At 37.8% G+C, this 19,315-nt stretch overlaps 2 protein-coding genes across 4 annotated transcripts in view; both read right to left on the bottom strand.

The window, feature by feature from the left end:
* The window catches only part of LOC124128341 (fibropellin-1-like), a 416,047-nt gene that overhangs the window by 33,231 nt on the left and 363,501 nt on the right, over positions 1-19,315 (bottom strand). The window lies entirely within an intron of this gene.
* Positions 1,582-11,549, bottom strand: LOC124120802 (delta-like protein 1). 2 transcript variants are annotated; one of them, XM_048386719.1, is made up of 5 exons: positions 11,411-11,549; positions 10,828-10,974; positions 6,395-6,517; positions 4,808-4,930; positions 1,582-2,260 (listed from the first exon to the last, which is right to left on the bottom strand). In XM_048386719.1, the coding sequence occupies exons 1-5, from the start codon at positions 11,499-11,501 to the stop codon at positions 2,181-2,183; spliced, it is 564 nt and encodes a 187-aa protein (XP_048242676.1). In that variant the 5' UTR covers positions 11,502-11,549; the 3' UTR covers positions 1,582-2,180. The 2 variants fall into 2 exon arrangements, with proteins under 2 accessions (XP_048242676.1, XP_048242677.1); XM_048386720.1 differs by lacking the exon at positions 4,808-4,930.

Below are 19,315 nucleotides of genomic sequence, written 5' to 3'. Positions count from 1 at the left end.
TATCTCAGTGAGCTAGCACTATAAATCGGCATCAGTCCGGACTAGTACAAGCAGCCACACAAACATACACACGTACATGCACGTCGCTATATAAGTGCAATAATCTTGGACGCACGTTAAACCCCATTTCACCTCACCTCACCTGTTAGTTGTATTGTCTAGTGATGGTTGATCAGTTTATACTTCCGTTTAAACAGTTGTCATAATATTCACTTCACTGGTCAATAGAGGGATATTAGTGGCTGGCATTTAGCTTACTAGACTCTGCACAGTGACTCTACTCGTCGAGTCCAATAACATCCATAATTATATCATGGACTATACTATGTAGTATAGTATGTAAGGTGTATATAAAGTTTGTGTGTTTGTTTCTATGTTGTTTAACGCTGCACTCAAGCAATATTCCAGCTATATAACGGTTGTATGTAAATCATCGAGTCTGGACCTGACAATACAGTGATTGATATCATGAGCATCGATCCACGCAATTGGAATACGATGACGTGCATCAACCAAGTCAGCATTACCACTCGATCCCGTTTGTCGCCTCTTACGACAAGCATAGTCACCTTTTACGGCAAGCGTCGGTTGCTGATGACCTCTTCTACCCCGGATCTCCACGGGTCGTATATAAAGTACATGGTATTAACCTATTTTATGTTCTTTAAAAAAAGAAATATCGACTCATTTAACTCAGGGCTTACGGATAACGTGCATACAGAAGGTCCTAAATAGGGGAAAACTTTATCCTGCATATTTTGTGAATGAAATAAGCGAGGCTTTTCCTGCAGAAAATCAAACTTTCCTCCTAGCTTAATCATCCTTTTCGCTTGGAAATTTCAAGAAATGATACTAGGTACTTTTGTTTGGTGTATTAGTACACCCCTACGCAACACAATTCCCTATTTCGCGTCTTCAATACCCCGAGAATGACGGAAAAACACTTTATTGGCGTGTTAATAAATGCACAGTAGACAGCCTCTGGCTGGGATTTCAATATGCACACGCGCTTGTTGAGGGTATCAGGGTAGTTGTGTGTTGCTTTTGAGACAACAATAGAATCACAGATGGCTTGTTTTGGGTGTAAATATGTACTTTGTAACATTTTGTAACATGTTTTACAAAGGTTTTTTTCCAATAGATCCCCCAAAACGTCGCGTTCAAGATTGTGTGTGTGGCTACTCATACTAGTACCTATACTAGTAAGAATAGTACTAACACTCTGAGATACCATGGCAGGGTTTAACATGAATCCCACTCAGACACCGAAAACTGACTCCGAGCTGACCAGTCCTTGTTTTAGCCTCTGATGCTGAGCGCTAGGCATGGTAACAGCAAGTACCATTTTTTAACGTCTTTAGGTATGACGCGACCGGGGATCGAACCCACGATGTTCCGCCCTCCGGGCAGACGCTCTTCCACCACATTACGCATGCGGGGCTTTAGTTGTAACTTGAATGCATTGATAAGGTGTTCTTGTCACTTTAATATAAAATCATCACATTGTCGTTACCTTCTGGCACATATATCCTCACATTGTGAAACTATCCATCAAACAAACAACAATTACGCTTGAAATTAAATGCATGTATTTTATTTTATTATAAACTATTAATCAGATTATACATCATAAAAGGTCCTTTGGGTGGGTAGGTAACAATCGGTCACTGTCACTGTAGATAAGAAGTAGATAACATTTACTCTGTGTCGGTGGTCACTGGGGGAGAGTTCCACGTCATCAGTAACATGTCATCAATGGCCTAAAAGTAACCAGGGACGAATTTTGTCTTCTTATCAACAATGAGGGAATTACATTGGCGTGAAACAGACGAAATCAAAATCACTGAAATGCAAGTCCGAATAACACACGTGGACATGTTCCTTTCTAGGAATTATGCTGGGGTTTAATTTTTTTCAAATTTTGGAGTATTTGTTCGATTATTCACACTGTTAAATTTCTAATCAGGATGTAACATTTCACACATGTCACCAATAAAACGACAATCTATTGTTGAAAATATTGAATGATGTTACTATAACCAGATTTAGTGCGAGTCTCGTAAGCACAATTAATCAATCACAACATTAAACGAAATGAAGTATCCACGTCTATGAAGTTTTGTTGGAAAATTAAACACATCTACTACACTCTATTAGTCGTATTCTGGTCCTGTTTGTATTCAGTTGAGGCACAGCGTTGCGAGGACAGCAACAACTATGAGCAGAAGGAAGTGCACCGATACCGTAGCAGCACCAGAGGCTGAAATACAGGACATTTATGTCAGTGTTATGCCTATTTCATTAATAATATGTCAGTGACACAGGGCCATAATAATTGAAAAAGATGAAACGATTATAATATATTATTGATATGTTTTGTTTGCAATTGATTGTTGTTTAAAACCGAGCTTCATGATAATGTGCCAGCAAATTGATATGAAGTAGGAGTAGTTTGTCAAAATAACTTCTTCCTAAGGCAAATCGAATTGGAGGGACAACAATTAACTGAATTACATATACTAGTATTATCTAAATGGGTGTGTTTAGTCTCTCTGGCTAAAAGTCTCCAAATTCTCATCTGAGGCACCTGAGTTATATGCATCAACGAAGAAAAGGAAGCCATAAAACGGGTAACTGAGAGCACAAATTATTTATAGTACACCTTCGTGTCACAGTTGTGAGTAGCTTTTTCATGAAACTCAGATTTGTCATATAGAGCCGTTAAATGATGGTGAACATTTCTGACAAAAGCAGGAGATAATATACTATGAGACATGTCTTACATATGTGACAACCTTGTCAGTAAATAGTAAAGTATGTTAAATATAATTTATATTATAATATTTCAATTTATCCAACATGCTTTCTTTACGTCTATGTTTCAATTTCTCAGGCAAATGTCATAACTTTAGTGTAGGATGTCTGACCTTGACACCACTCAAATATTTTCCTTTGCAGTGATATGATTATCAACAAAAATGATGTGTCTTCAGATTAACAGATGGAATGGCGTCACATGCAATCAAATGAGATTGCATTCGACAAACGTCAATAATGCTCAAGCCATCGAAAGTTCAACATAGCGAAAATGATAGAAACATTTGCTGTGATTTTCCAAAATAATCGACTTAATCAACTAAGGCGTTCTCTGAAGATGGAATATAATTTGCTCTACAATTATCATTTTGAAACAGTTTTAACTTTCTTGGCCTTTTGTTTTCTGAGGAAATAAATAGCATGTATTGATGTGATAAAGTCATGAAGTGTTAAATAATATTGTATCTAGTTTATATTATTATATTGTAATTTATTCAACAACCTTTGTTTACGCCTCTGTTAAATTATTTAGCATATTGACTAACACAAAAACCTTAGGACTCAAAAAGAATATGGTTATGTTGTCAATGTCTCAATCAAATAATACCAAGATGTTATGTAAGATATCTGCCCTTGACACCACTGAACAATGGGTTGCTGTAGCTAAACATGTTGTGTTGTGTGGTGTGGTGTGGTGTGGTGTGGTGTGGTGTGGTGTGGTATAACGCATGGCGATTTTTCTTCAACTTTCAATTTTCGGAACACCATTGATCTAAAAACACTATATATATTGTAAACATATCAAATGCTATAAATTACACAGCTCACGAGCACATGCAAAGGCAAGTCAAATGTTCACATGAAATAAAACAGGAACATATGGTACAGGTCAAAATAGGGAAATGCATCGGACATAATTTTTGTCATTGATGCGTCCAATGTTAAAAAGCCCTCAACATGTCTACCATAAAACCTTCTAAAAGCTTAACTGGGGCCTTGCATGTTGCAGCTTTGATGAAACACCCTCTGAGCAATAGTCGTAGGACGCACTTTGAAATCTTTATCTTCATCTGAAGACGTGTTTCTCAATAAGTTTAACATTTTGCATTCCCTCAGTGTTCCAAAGGTTTGAACCTCAATAACCTGCTTTTTTGAGTAAACCGATGTAGTTGGTCTTAATGCCCCACACATCACATCACAGATGATATTAGTTCAGCACATTATTCTTTGTTATTTCCTTCTAAAACTGTCAACTCAATTCAAACGTACAAATATCCGTAGTGCAGAATTTACACAATCTTTCTTGGCTGATTACTCATATGTTGTTTATTCAACAGTTAGTGATGATATGATTAACAATTTACAGCGTCAGTGTTGATATGTACCTATTCTTAACGTTGCTATGAGGCAGTGTGAAAATGTTTTAGCCATTGTACAAAATTACGTTGGGGTGAATGGGTATATTTTTACGCCGTCTTAAGCACTATTCCAGCAATATCACGGCGGGTGACACCAGAAATGGGCTTCACACATTGTACCCATGTGGGGTATCGAACTCGGGTCTTCTGCGTGACGAGCGAACGCTTTAACACAAAGCTACCCCACCGTCCACTAAATGCTTTGGACAATTAGGTTGATTTGAATTTTTTTTTGTCTGGTTTCGAGTTCAGCAGCAGTTTGTACATTTAACAAATCATGAGGCAACAACACTGAAATTCATTCCCATGTGATACACATGTGCTTAAATATTTTGCTTAAATAAAGTTTTGAAGAATGGTCATTTCCAGACACTATTGCAAAATAATTTGAGGTCAGACTACAAAGGGCCATAACAGATTTCACCATGTATCATTTCTAGCCGCGCCAAAATTACACAATACCTAATATGGTGCCACCCTGAAAAACAACAAATATGGCAATAATATGCAGTGACCTGGACATACGAGCAATACCTTTATCTGCAATAACCAAATTGGATGAATGTACCTACCATCTGCACAAAGAGGACCACTGTATCCACTTTCACATGAACATGTACCAGCTGTACCACCCGAAGGGATATTACAAGTACCGCCATTTAAGCACTCGTTGCCATCCGCTGTACAAACAGTACCTAAAATAATATAGAACAAAACACACTTGACCCATATTTGACCTTCTTTCAGAACAATGTCACGTCAGACAACCATGAAAGACAATCGGTTGTTTATTTGTGTGTTTTTTTTTAAATTGATTGTCAACAAAATATACTTCGGGGCATAAAATATGCTGTGGTACAATATTGCCAATATCGCAAAAGGTAGGGATGATGAAGATGAAAATGGTAAAAACAGACCCCTAAGATGAAATGTAATGTATAAGCATAATCCCTTTCCCCATAAACGGCCGGTGTTCACATCTAGTGAGTTGCAGACTGGGCATTAAGTGGGAACAACATAATTGACATGAAAGAAATGCAGGTTCATATTACTGCCAGTTTTTGCAGGCGTAATCTATACTTCAGCATACGGAAAGACAGAATGTTACAACGCATGCAATACATTGTGGATGAACATACGACGTGAAGCATATCAGATTGCCCAACGTGCAAATATGCTACTTTGTGAAAGCGACACCGTCTGCATTCAAACGTCGGGGACGTCAGTGATCCACAGCCATTACTGTAACACGCGGAATCATGTTCCTATATGGATATGGACTGAAAATTATGGGTGGAAGCTCAGGATGCGTCATGATGGATCCAAGTATTCTAACATTACTTCAACAAGAGGTAAAAAAACATCTAATACAGATCTTGTGTTACAGAGGTTAAAGCAGGCCACCTTTCAACAAACACTGCAATGTCAGCTGACATGTGGCCATATTGTGGCCTCGTACTCTACGTAACTGTAAGTGACAGAGCTGCACCAAAAGTTGAACTGAACGATATAATACCACACTTGCTTATATTCACCTTGGGGGTGAGGTGAAATTGGGTTGAACGTCGCGTTTAAGATTATTGCATTTATTTAGCGACATGTTTGTTTGTGTGTGTGTGTGTGTGTGTGTGTGTGTGTTGCTGCTTGTATTAGTCCGGACTAATGCCCATTTTATAGTGCTAGCCCACTGAGGTACCATGCAGCAGGTTCATGTGAATACCCCAAGCACGGACCACGGAGGCGGTCACGCCTTGGACCAAGCACGCACTATGTTGCATGTTGAATAAGCATATCCTACCTACCGAGTTGGAGAAAGACCTAAATATTTTATTTGCAGTGATGTGAATACATATATTATAATATTATGACTTATACAGTATCCTTCGTTTACGTTTCAATTTCTCAATCAAATGTAACCTAGATGTTATCAAAACTGTATGTAAGATATCTGCCCTTGACACCACTCAAAAAAATTCCTGTGCAGTGATATGATTATCAACAAAAAGCATGTGTCTTCAGATTAACAGATGGCATGGCATCACAAGCAATCAAATGAGAATGCATTCGACATACGCCAATGATGGTAAAGGCATCGAAAGTTCAACATAGCTTTTGGCTACTGCCATTTTGTAATGAATGCATTTGCAACATGTAGTTACGTTCGCATTCCACTCCGTCCCCAACATGGTCAGCCTTGCATGTACAGGTGAAGGAGCCTTCCGTGTCTGTGCAGTCAGCGTTTTCATGGCAGTTATCTGTACCATCAGTGCATTCATCGATATCTACCAAAATAGAGAAACAAAATACGTGTATAGGATATTTGAAGTGGATTATGCGAAAAAACAAAGGTAGGTCAAGCGTAGGTTAAATACCACTTGCATTTACCCCCGTCCCAAACATAGCAAGCCTTCCATTGAAAGGTAAAAGTGCCAATCATGCGTGTGCTGTCAGCGTTAGTGTGACAGTTATCCGCATCAGCAGTGCATTCATCGATACCTACACTGACAGAAAACACTTTGTAAAATTTACTAACTAAGTGAAATTCATTGTCCACACAGAAACTAACAATTTAGTAGACTTTACTAATTAGTTGGTACCTATTTAACTAGGTGGCCAGAGAGCTGAACGTCAGGGATTTGATCCCTGGTCGCGTCAATTCAAACGATTCAAACCTAGCTACAACCTTTTGATTTGTAGTCCGCCCCGCTACCGCCTGTGCTATGTCGACCTAGTCACATTTAGCGGGTTTATTTGTACATATTCATGATAATGTTGTACCAAGTTCGTTGTAAGTCCTGTGAATCTGTTTTATCGGGATGTTGTGTTTAGGTTGTGATTTGGCTGTGAGACGATATCTTATTTCATGTGTGTAGACCCTAAACGTGTTTAGACAGAACACACCAAATGTGTATACCGTAGTTCCAATTTAAAAAAAAAAAATTCTCAGTGTACAAAAAAAATAAATAATGACAAAAGTGAACTCTGCAGGTTTATTACCTTTTGTTTGTTGTTTTACGCCGCACAAAGCAATATTCCAGCTATATGACGGCGGTGCGTAAAAAATCGAGTCTGGACCAGACAATCCAGTGATTAATATCATGAGCATCGATCCACGCAATGACGTGCATCAACCAAGTCAGTGAGCCTGACCACCCGATCCCGTTAGTCGCCTTTTACGACAAGCATAGTCGCCTTTTACGGCAAGCGTCGGTTGCTGAAGACCTATTCCATCCCGGAATCTTCACGGGTCTGAAATGAGTAAAGGTTTATAAGATATGAAAACGATATGTAATGCTTTCATCTCATTGTACCCTCTAATTCACATTTTGTGCTATTGACATGAAACTATTCCAACTCTAAAACAAGGGTTTTAAAATGCAGCAGTGAAGTACATCAGGTGAGTGCGAGTGACTTATCAGTGCTTTGATCAATTTTTCACAATATCCTAACCTGGTATAGGATAAATATACGTAATGAGGGCGAATTTGACCCCACGATCACAGGTTTCTGGCATCCATATATTCTAAAAACCTTTTCAGCTTCCAAAATGTTTACACTTAATGTGTCATACACATAACCAAAGAGCAAGGGGTCGTGTCCATAAGATGTTATCACATTAATACACTGTAATAATGTGTTTATGTATAAAAGGCTGCTAGAAAGATTTAGCTACGAAGGTGCTTCAGATATAAGTTTAAGTTAAAAGCAACTCAACACATTTATGATCTACAACAAATGCCTGCATCACAACCCGACAAACTCAATATATTTTGAACATAAACATGTTGATAAAAAGTGTGGAATATGGATGATGTGGGATATGTATTCCTTAAACTCCCTTCGCGTGTCTGTACGAGATACGCACGCTTACAGTAGATTTACAGTCTCAATGATAATTATATCAAACTATCAAGAAATACTTTATATGATAATGCAATTTATCATTAGTCAGAAGAGAAGTGTCGATCGTTGTGGAATACCATATCATCCCTTTTTTTTGGATAATATCTCCCAGTCCAACACATTTAGGCATTAAATAGTTAAATTATCTGAATATTGTTTCACTAATACATACAGAAGTATGCAAGAGCCAAGCAACGATTGTAGAAATGTTCTTGACATGGAAGCCCTTGGTATGTTCCAATTGTGACCATGCCTCAGCAACATAAATCAAGTAAATTGTTCGGAGTGTAATTTTTTTGAATTCATAACGTTTGTACTCAAAACACTTCTGAACATGTTCAGAATAACAAAAAAATATCGAGGCATCAAAACGCGTATAAAGTATCGTCAAAGTCGGGTTAAACACTTTTGACAGTGTAGATACCAATTGGCTAACTTCAGCGGGTGATGTTGAAGGGTGGGGTGGTGGCGGTGGTGGTTGGGGAGTAGGTGGTGGTGTTGTCAAGAGGAGGAAGTGCCCACTTCTAATACTTATACACAATAGATGAATATGTTTGGCTAAGATAATGATAAGACTCCTTTCTTATAAGAATAAGTTGAATTCTCAGTCTTGTATTAATACACGTTACACTATCAGGGCCCTTGCGTCAATGGCTGGAGCTAGCAAATACTGTTATGAGTTAAGTCATACTGTTAACTATCGACTTTTAGTTTCGGAACTTTATTTCTTGAAACGCACACTCAATACGTGTCATTTCTCAATATCCTCAATTGTACACGGCTAAATTTGTAAATAAATCGGGAAAGCATGGCATGTTGGTAATCGTGTTCTGGAATAGAATGAAATAACACTTGTGATATTCTTATGGGACGGTTATGGTTCTTATGGTATGGTTACAGGTTCCGCATTCAATTATAAGGACATCCATCTTTCAACTATAGGTTAAAGCACAAGGACCCAACTCGAGCACATTTATAAATCACAACAACATTATTAGCCCATGGTGATGGGACTGTTATGAGCACCCTTTGCATTGATCAAGAAAGTATTATTTGTAAGTAGAAGCTACCAAATCACGTGCACACTTAATTTACAGAATAACATACCGAAAAAATCACAAGTATGTTTGTTTAAAAACGAATTAACTATTTTTCTCGATGTAAGTAAATATTGTCGTCCATGTCACCAAGGCAGAAAACTACGTTTGTTAGCCATCGGTACAGACTTATTGAGTTCGACTCCCTATAGCAACACAGTCACGTCATCGTGAAATGTTTCTATCAACGAGGTACAATAAGTGAGATAAAGAGGTTCCGTCAGTGACAAGTTGTGTTAAGCTAAAAATCAGTTAGTTAATACATTGTCAAAGATAAAGGAGCCATTGTTTAAGAATTAATACATATGCTTCCCCAGGATATACATACATGTGATAACTCTGAATCTGCACAGGGATATATACAAGTCTAGGGTTGGGGGTGCGGAGCTGGGAACATTTTTAGGTTTATGGAAACATATTGTATGAATCATCTCCTTGAAAAACGTAAACAAATGTATTTCAAACGCAAAGGTATAGCCATTTGATTATCGCAAAAGATTCGAAACATGTATGTGTGGTGTGGTGTGGCGTGGCGTGGCGTGGCGTGGCGTGGTGGTGTGGCGTGGTGTGGTGTGGCGTGGCGTGGCGTGGCGTGGCGTGGCGTGGCATTTTCCGATCTTCAAACTTAAATTAGTAGGAAACATTGTCAGCCGACTATAAATCGTACTCTTGTGGCAACACAGCATATCATGGTCTATAACACCACTTATCACACATCTTCACACAACACTTTGGTATCTGATATATGTGTACCGAGTCGAATGATGTGCTCTCGATATCAGTACACTTCTGTTTGGCACGAACGATTCATCGATGAAGCACTGACACATGCTTTTCAAATACACGTATCACGGTCACAAAAACTTGCTTTAAACATTGGCCCTTGTTCTAACGCTACAAACACACACGAATATTTGTCAAGCCCTTAAAACAATTTAGTACACGATCAATAGTATGTGCTGATGTTCATCAACCTGACTACACTGAAATCATTTCAAAATTCGGAACATGTTTATATTCAGAGATCCCGTAATTGCTGACTACCATGCCACACAATTGGAGAATGTGCAACAACCTCATTTAACCCAGAACGTTCGAACCAGACCATCATGTTTTGAAACGAGAGTAGCCTCCCTTTTAACCAACACGCCTTGAAAGTAGAATTATGGCAATGTTTTTATTTTGTCGACAGATTGTTTTAATTTGTGTGATAACGAGCTTTGGACGTTTACGAAACTTTTGGGAAGGACAACAGTTATATTAACCTACATGTTTCAGCGCACAAACATCAGGTAGTATGTTTTCATACACCATTATGTCATCAGTTGTGTCTTTTATTGACGTATAACTGCACACAGCTACATTTACTATAAGTACAACGTTCGTGAAAGATACATGTTTTATTCCATCGGATAACGTTTAGTAATCTCTATGTACCAATATGTATCACTGGCACAAAGATTCGGCATATCATATGCACGTCGTTATCTTCAATCCCATGTTTACATTTCTAGCTAACAGTAAAAGATTATTTATGTTGAATAAATGGGTGGACATTTCTAAGTAGAATTAACTACTGGAAACATATTTACCAGTTTCACAGTTGTCACCATCAAACCCAGTACCGGTACAGTCACATGTGCTGGTGCTGGTGCCTGTGTCGCATGTGCCTGGATGGCAATCACTGTCAGCCGAGCACGACCCAGAGACGCCTTGGAGAACTGCCCAGCATGTTAAAACTACGAAAAAGCATAAAGTGTGAAATTTCATGTATTTCTATTGTTTTATTATGTTTAACATTGTTGCTAATTAATTTGTTTCTAAATGTAAGAATAAATAAATTTACAATTTGTATCGTCAGTCGTGAATGCTTCATAGACGCCATGTAAACTGTCCAGCATGTTTACACAAAGACAAGAGATCATGTGTGACGTTTCCTATATTAGTGTATTTGCATGTTCATATGAAACTGTCACATTGTATACAGTTGTTATTTAAGTTAAAGAAGAAATATTTCACAATTTACATTTCTACCAGTAGAAAATTTTAGTCTTAAATGCACATTATTTAACGAATCGTTTATGCAATTGTTCTCCACATTACTTCCTTGTATTAAGCGTTAGAATAATCATTACACATTAAAAAAGGAAATGACTTTCATGATTGCCAACTTACCCAGTAAAGGTAAATAGGGTGGAACTCTGAACAGCTGCATGTTGTTTCCCTTCTCTGACCGCTCTGTAATGTCTACTGCGCCTTTGTCCATTTATACCATGATGTAGTCTTGGAGACCAGCGTCATGCATGCGTATTGGCGACGGGTGAGTGTGGAGAATAAGAGGGGAGACAAAAGAAAAAAACTTTGACTTTATACTAAACTTGTTACAGCTTGCTATTTTCAACATTCCTTTCCATGACTTATATGCGCCTGACATGTAGATTTACTGTAACTTCTTATCTTAAAAAAGTAGATCAATCGTAACCAGTATGTAATATGTTGCACATAAGATACTTACTGTCAACAAGGAGATCACAAGAAATAGTCTCAGAAATGAGTAAGGAAACGCATTGATCAGATTACCTCTCTGTATATTCAAATGTATAATGCATCGTGACTGCCCTGTACGTATAAGGCTACAAGTTAATTTGAATACATCTTTCTCTTACTTTCAAAAATATTTCACTTTTGTTTAAACTAGGTGTTGCCAACCCCGACATGATAACCAATGCACGTTATGTTCTGATACCCGCAAACCAGGGCAGAAATGGAACTATAAACAACACATGCCAGATCCGATACTGCTGCAGGAAAATAGGTTTCCTTGAAGAGTGGAAAAAGTGACAAAGCACGTGCGTGTGTGTGTATTCATTTGAAGTACCAAACCGGACATAATTGCAAAAACCTGCTTTGTAACTACATATTTACGTGATATGAAACATTTCGAAATACTGCAAAGGTCCCACTCTTCGAATAAATCATAACTTATCACTCGATAATAACAACGTCTTTCTTTGGTGACACATGCTATACGTACTGGAATATGACAGTAAAATGCAAGTTTGCATGGCGTGCTGGCATCAGCAATACAAGCTATTAAAATATCACTTCCTAAGGGTGTTCATATTCGCTTAGCAAGGAAAATATTATCAATATATTAAGAAAGGAATAAAATTATCTCTCATTAATGATGAGTGAATTTAAGTTATAATTTCGCTTTAATAAATTAACAAATACGTCTGCGATATAATCTACGTTGGATTTGGGTCACGTGGACTACTGGAGGCATCTATGAATAGCAACGATATAGTTGATAAATGTGATGATTACTTAAAACTGATGTACAACACATTTCGCAATACTCCCATGATATCAGTTGCGATATCAATGTTCGCCTAGCTGCCCTAATGCAAAGTTATTTCAGCATAACACACTATCTTTAAATTTTCGACAAAAAGTGTCTGTTTAAGTCAGATTTGTTATACTATTTTTCATTTTTCATTTTCAGTTACTTAAACAAGTTTGCTTTTTTTGCTTATGTGTCTCTTTTTCAAAACAAAACGATAACGCTATTATCTAGTGATTTGATAGTGATTCATAAACACATGCTTATGAAAAAGCCGGAATCATACACAGGACCACAGTTTGCTGATGGATGGGTTTAAACACAATAGACCACAGTATCGACAAGAGCGTATAGTCCTTGATATTTCCTGAAAACGTTTGGCCGAACGAGAAACAGACTTCACTAATTAAAACAAAAACCAGGCGTTCCTTAATTTGAAATTTCAAAAAAAACCAAGGGAATCGATGCCTTAACTTCATGTACACAGAAAGATTATTTTCCCAAAATATCCCACAATGTCTCAAATTTCAGGAACCACCAACAGTTTCATTTTCCTGCAGGAACACTATTTCATTGTTGACAAAAATACCTTCGTCCATTTTTCAAATATGGACCAACATATCGTCAGCAGCCTCCAACCTGTTCTGCCAAAAACATACATCAGTTCTATCATTATTTGGCTTGACACAAAAACCTGAAGACATGTCTATTCCTCTTTTGTACTGGATTCCAAGGCTCCATAAAACTCCGTACAAAGACAGATGTATTAGATGGTCCAGCAAACGTACAATCAAATCAATGTCCCAAAGATTAACCACAATCCCTGTGACAGTCAAGGAAGTGCTTTCTTTTCATTCACAGAAAGTATTTAAAACAAGCGGAATGTATATTGTTCACAAATACCCAGAGCCTTTGCATGTTTTTTGGCAATCTCAGAAAGGAACCAAGTTCAGTTATGTCAAAACATTTGATTTTCAAATTTGTATACCACTCTCTCACACAACGGAATTAATGCAGTCCGAGATCCATGGGGCATGTTACTTAATATGCTGGACACAGATAGAGTTACATCATTATCTTCAGAGGTTCAGGACAATTTGTCAAAATGTAAAGCAAATTCCCTCTGAAATGTACTGCATAAAACAATACGTGAAATGCTCGACTTCCTCTTTGTGCAACACTTGGACTTTAAGGCAATGTGTAGGTATTCCCATGGGCACCAATTGTGATCCCATTCTTGCTCATCTGTTCCTTTATGCATATGGTACTTCTGCTCGGATTTTACAAACTAAAACAAGGAATTTAACATATGCGTCAGGTGTATCAATGGTTCAATAATGGTCAATTCCTTTGTGCTGATTTACCAACCCCAACTAGCATTATAGGAGACCAATAGAACGAAACCTGTTTTATCTATATAACAAAACTCTCCACATGACTGTACGACAAAGGGATGTCTTCATCTTTTCAATGGTCAACTTTCTCTTCATGGCGTGCAATGTTCCAGCAGCACAAGTCTATTTCGGCTTGCATTCGCATGTGTTTGTGACGGTGCCTTCATTGGGACAGGATACGTTCACCTTTTCATCACTATTGGAAGGTGATTCATACGCATGCTTAGGTTATAGTCGAAATCGTACAAAGAACTTTAAGCAGAGATGTCTGGTGTCAAAAGGAATGTTTTGGCGGTTAATTTAGACTGGTTATTCCCTGGCATTGCCAATGTATATAATTTATGATTATGGAAATATTTTTTCTCGCTTTTATTGAAATATATCTTAAGATCAACCTTGGGCTTTAGAGAAGATATACCAAATATGATATTCCCGAGATGTTCAATGTCACCTGCATAGGGCATTTGTTACTCATAGGTCATAATTATTCGTTGGGTAATCACCTGGCTTTAAACAGCTTTAATCAAATCACATAAACACAACATCAAAATATAATAACATAAGCGAAAGGCACATAATAGTATCTTAGTATTATTTAGCGAGCATATCTTTTTACGAAATATATATGGTTAAAAGCAACTTTCATTCGGTCTCCACGTTTAGGATAACGCAGATCTGCCTCTATGGTACACATAAATAATGTCAATAAAACTCACATATTTAACCGTTGCTATTATTATAACAATAATGTATCATTTGAGACAAATCGAAATGAATAAAAGGAGCATATTTACGTTCTTCAATTGAAAATTATATTTATTAATCAATGTCTCCAAATGTATATTCATATTATTTGCTTTGTGACATAAACAATCAAAGTGTATTGGTGTCTGTGCAATATACCCTGCATCACGTCAATTACAATTTCAAAAACTATCTTAAACATAGACACTGCGTACGTGACACAGAGCATTACAGAGCCAGTTTGATATTTGGGAGATGCACTTCAAATGACCTATGCCACAAAACTTTAGTCCAACAATTGAAATTTATAGGAGTAGAACAAACGATGTAGGCCTTAGTTTGATAATACCACGGGGTGAACCGTGTAACGTGGCAACCTCTAAGCAGTATTAAAACTTTCCACAAAGACATCTATAGTGTCCCGATATCTGTCCAGTGCTCAATGATTTAATTTTTTGCCTCGCTGTAAAGACTCTTTGTTACACTAGGAGTAGTTTGGTCGTGTTCATGAATACTTGTGTAGACATGGTACCGCCCAACAAGAAAAACACAATACGTTGGATTATTTCTTTGTATCTTTCTCACATATGCCCTGACCCTAAAGTTAAAAAACCTACCAATTATGATCATGATTTTAATCATTAAATAGCTGAACTGGAGATGATCCAAAAAATTAAGAAAAATGTCAAGCATTATCATACTATTTGGGATTCGTTGGTAGAATTAGAAAACATAATCTAATAATTTAAAAAAAAATGATAAATTATAAAGACTTTTATTCTAATGAACCAAAGTTCCCAAGAAATTGAAACTTGGCACGTGTTGTATGTTGTATTTCAATGAGTGAATGAATTAATCATGTAGACCTTTCAATCAAACCTAGCGCAGCAAGTTGGTAATTACCCCCAAATAATTTGTTCTGTTTTTTTGGTTGGTTTGGTAGTCAGCAATATTCATGCTCCATGACGACGATATGCAAATACCCGGGTACATTCCACTGATCGATAGCATGGGCAGCGTCAAACACTGTCGCTGTTCCATTACTCATTAGTGGATAGATAACAGGTATAAAAGTGTTTAAATGGTGATACAAGCACAGACAGGTGCATGGTCAGTTGCCTTGGGTTAACCAAGAAGAAAACACGCGAGACACCGAAAATGCAACATGTATGCCAATTTTCTTTTTAAAAGTCCATATTTTGTCTGTACCTTAATAGTTATGCACACTTTGAACATTTTCAGTGTGGCTAGGTATGTTTTCAACCATGATGCGTCTAATTCTACAAAATAATACCCCTATTTATTCTGGAAACTCAACACATCGGCCACAATACTTTGGTATATATTATCAATATAGTCTCGCTATTTCCATAAAATACCATGTACCTGTAAATGTCTCGTGAGTAACCTGGACACAGTTCATTGTTAATATATTCACCACATTCCTGACCTATACATACTTTAATATGCAATGCAAGTAAAGGGGATAACATGCGAGCCTCAATTGACAAGTTAGAGTCCAATGCGTCCACCTTACTATGTCCAGCTTCAAACTGAACCTGACATTAGTGGACTCTATGTTACACCTGAAATGTTTTCTTAAAAACGATTGACATGATTAACTTTGGCTTAGATGTGAGTGAATGAGTGAGTGTGTTTGGTGTAATGAGAGATGAAATATACCACTTTGATGACATACATGATGACAAAAAAACTGACACGGACAAATCAAGGATACTAACTAAGATTTGTGACAGGTAAAGCGACAGCTACAAGTACACCTGCTAGTCATTCTGTCAACGAAACACCTGTCTCCGAAAATGGTCTCTAAAATTAGATCGACGTACATTTGTATGATGTTACAAACTGTTTGTTTGTGAGGGAAATCTAAGACAATATTGAATAGGAGGGTCTTTGAAATAACTATTTCCCTTACATAATAAACAACCAGGTCTAGACTGGTACACCTATGTCTACCTATTGCTGAAATATATCACGATTTTATTGCCTTCAGACACACATGAAATCTAGAGTACATTTCCTTTTCAACATTGTGGCCCCCAAGTAAGACGTATCTTGGACTGAACAACCTGTTCTCTACAGGAGGTACAATTCCCAGTGTTGAATATGTCATTTTCAAGGGGCCCAGCAATGACCTACGGTTCGTTTCCAAAGAAATTTCAACATTTATGATTTCATTTGTTACAGAACGTATCAAGCGTTGAACAGCTCCGAACAAGTGGCAGGCGTTTTTTAGATAGCTGCCCAAATCTTGGAGACAACTAAGCAGTTTCTTAGGAATCAACATGACAGCTTTCATTGTGGGGTGATAGGTTATAGAAATAGTGGCAACAAACGAGTAACTTATGCATTTTTCAAAAAGTCGTATTAAATACGAGTATTGTTCTTATGTACAATGTGGTTTGAAATAACTCCCAAGTGACAGTAAAACGCATCTCTGAATGACTATCTCTCCACCACGAAGTTCAAACTGGTTGAACTTGACTTACTTCAACTACTCTTCACTGTCCATGGCTGCGAAAATAGTTGTTTACAGTGACAGCACCATTTACAAATTGCATGAACCCAGAGTAGAACCCAGATCTGTAATTATGTTAAAATTAACCTGATGTTATACTGGCGGAAATCATGCTGGCACAAAGTCCATGCCATTTGAACCACCATGATGTGTGGTTGAAAAACGACATTATAAGACTGAACATGAGTCCCCATTTGTACGGTATTAGACATTGACAGAATTCACAAAATGAAAACGAAGAAACAACCCAAACCCATGCATGAGTACAATCAACTTTTGACTTTTGACTGAAACCCATTCGTCTGTTGTACTGGATTCCAAAACTCATTAAATCAGTACAAAGAGAGGTACATTGCTGGGTCTGAAAGATTTACAACATTCCTTGATAAAGGAAGAGCTTCATTTATACTTTCAACAAAGTGTTTGACACAAGTGGAATGAATAACATGTGGATTCTGAAAAACTCCAAGGATTTGATTGAATATTTTGCAACCTCAGAAAAGCTGCCTTCCTTAGTCCATGAAGGATTTGTAACTAAAGGTTGTGACCTCAGATATTGTTTTATATATAACTTCAATTTGTCAAAAATGAAGGCAAATGCTTTACTGCAAAAGTAAAATGTGAAATGTTGGACTTTCTCTTTGATAACATCTATGTAAAATGCTGGGTAAGACATCAGTAGGCATCCCGACGGGCACCTATTGTGCTCCCCTTCTTGTTGATCTGTTTCTTTATTCATACGAATCAGAATTTCTTCATCCACGTGAGTTTCTGCTCGGATTTGCAAAGTCAAAACATGGTAATTTGGCCAAGATGATTACCTATGCTAAGTAACTATCATATCAAATGCCCTTCCACTGATTTACCTACCTACCGCCTAGTCTGTTTCACATTTGAGACAGACGATGCGATCTCTTTGGTATCTTTTGAGGGAAGGGGGCAAGGGTGGCCCAGTCGTCTAAGGCGCCGCGACTCTCGCTGCACGCCAGAAGCTTATGATTGTGTGATTGTCCCGGGTCACCCCAAGTTTGTCAGCACCATACCCGTGCTCGTGGGTTTCACCGAAGTGGTAAAGGTCTGAGACTTGCATCACATCGGGCTTTCCTCCTACATTAAGCTGACACGCCGTGATATAACTTGAATACGGTTAAAAGCGATGTTAAACAACTCACTCACTCACTCACTCACTCACTCACTCACTCACTCACTCACTCACTCACTCACTCACTCACTCACTCACTCACTCACTCACTCACTCACTCACTCACTCACTCACTCACTCACTCACTCACTCACTCACTCACTCACTCACTCACTCACTCACTCACTCTTAAGAGACCCGTAAAGATCTGGGTAGGAACTGGGTTTTCAGAAAAGCGTGTAACCCAATTGCGTAGATAGATGCTCATGGTGTCAATCACTGGAATGTCTGGTCCAGACTCGATCATTACAGGCTGCTGTCATGTAGCTGGAATTTTGCTGAGAGCATCCTTTTACAGCAAACAGGTTACGCTCACTTTTTCGGGAACACCTGGTATCATCACGATTTGATAGTGATTCCTAAACACATGACCTACATAGAATGGACTGACGAATATGGACAGGATTTTGTCTCTTTTATTTTCTACCATCAGCATATAATACATGCCGTTCTTTTGGCCGGGCTATGTTTAACCCATGTTCATGATTATGAATCAGTGGAATGTGGAGAGGGTTTTGTCGCATTTATATGAATATGTATCATCGCAATGTTGTTGAGATATATTGTTTTGGGCTCGTTACTGATTGTTCGTTATGGGTGCGTTTACAATTACAAATTGTCATCCAATCTGCTGGTACGAGTTCAATAGTCGTATCTGCCATATAGAGTCAACGTGGCATCAACTGTAATGCTGCTTCATGAACGCATTGGTCAGAATCTGTACTGGTATTTTTAGCTGTTATTCGGTTTTACAAACACATTTATAGTAAAAACTTGAAATAGTGTATTAAAAGTAGAGGGAGTCTACTTTTATAAGTAAAAAGACAATCTTGTTGCGGAATCCGCCACACGTTTTGCA

Source organism: Haliotis rufescens, unplaced genomic scaffold, assembly GCF_023055435.1.
Source record: "Haliotis rufescens isolate VD_foot unplaced genomic scaffold, xgHalRufe1.0.p SCAF_6, whole genome shotgun sequence".
In the NCBI taxonomy this organism is placed as follows: Eukaryota; Metazoa; Mollusca; class Gastropoda; order Lepetellida; family Haliotidae; genus Haliotis; species Haliotis rufescens.
The sequence above is the reverse complement of the archived record's forward strand: the minus strand, read 5'-3'. Positions and strand labels throughout refer to the sequence as shown.

Coding starts and splice junctions, on each gene's coding strand:
- LOC124120802 (XM_048386719.1), bottom strand. CDS start 11,501: ATGGACAAAGGCGCAGTAGACATTACAGAGCGGTCAGAGAAGGGAAAC. Junction 6,518..10,827: donor TGGTGACAACTGTGAAACTG/GTAAATATGTTT, acceptor CTATTTTGGTAG/ATATCGATGAATGCACTGAT. Junction 2,261..4,807: donor TGGTCCTCTTTGTGCAGATG/GTAGGTACATTC, acceptor CCTGTATTTCAG/CCTCTGGTGCTGCTACGGTA.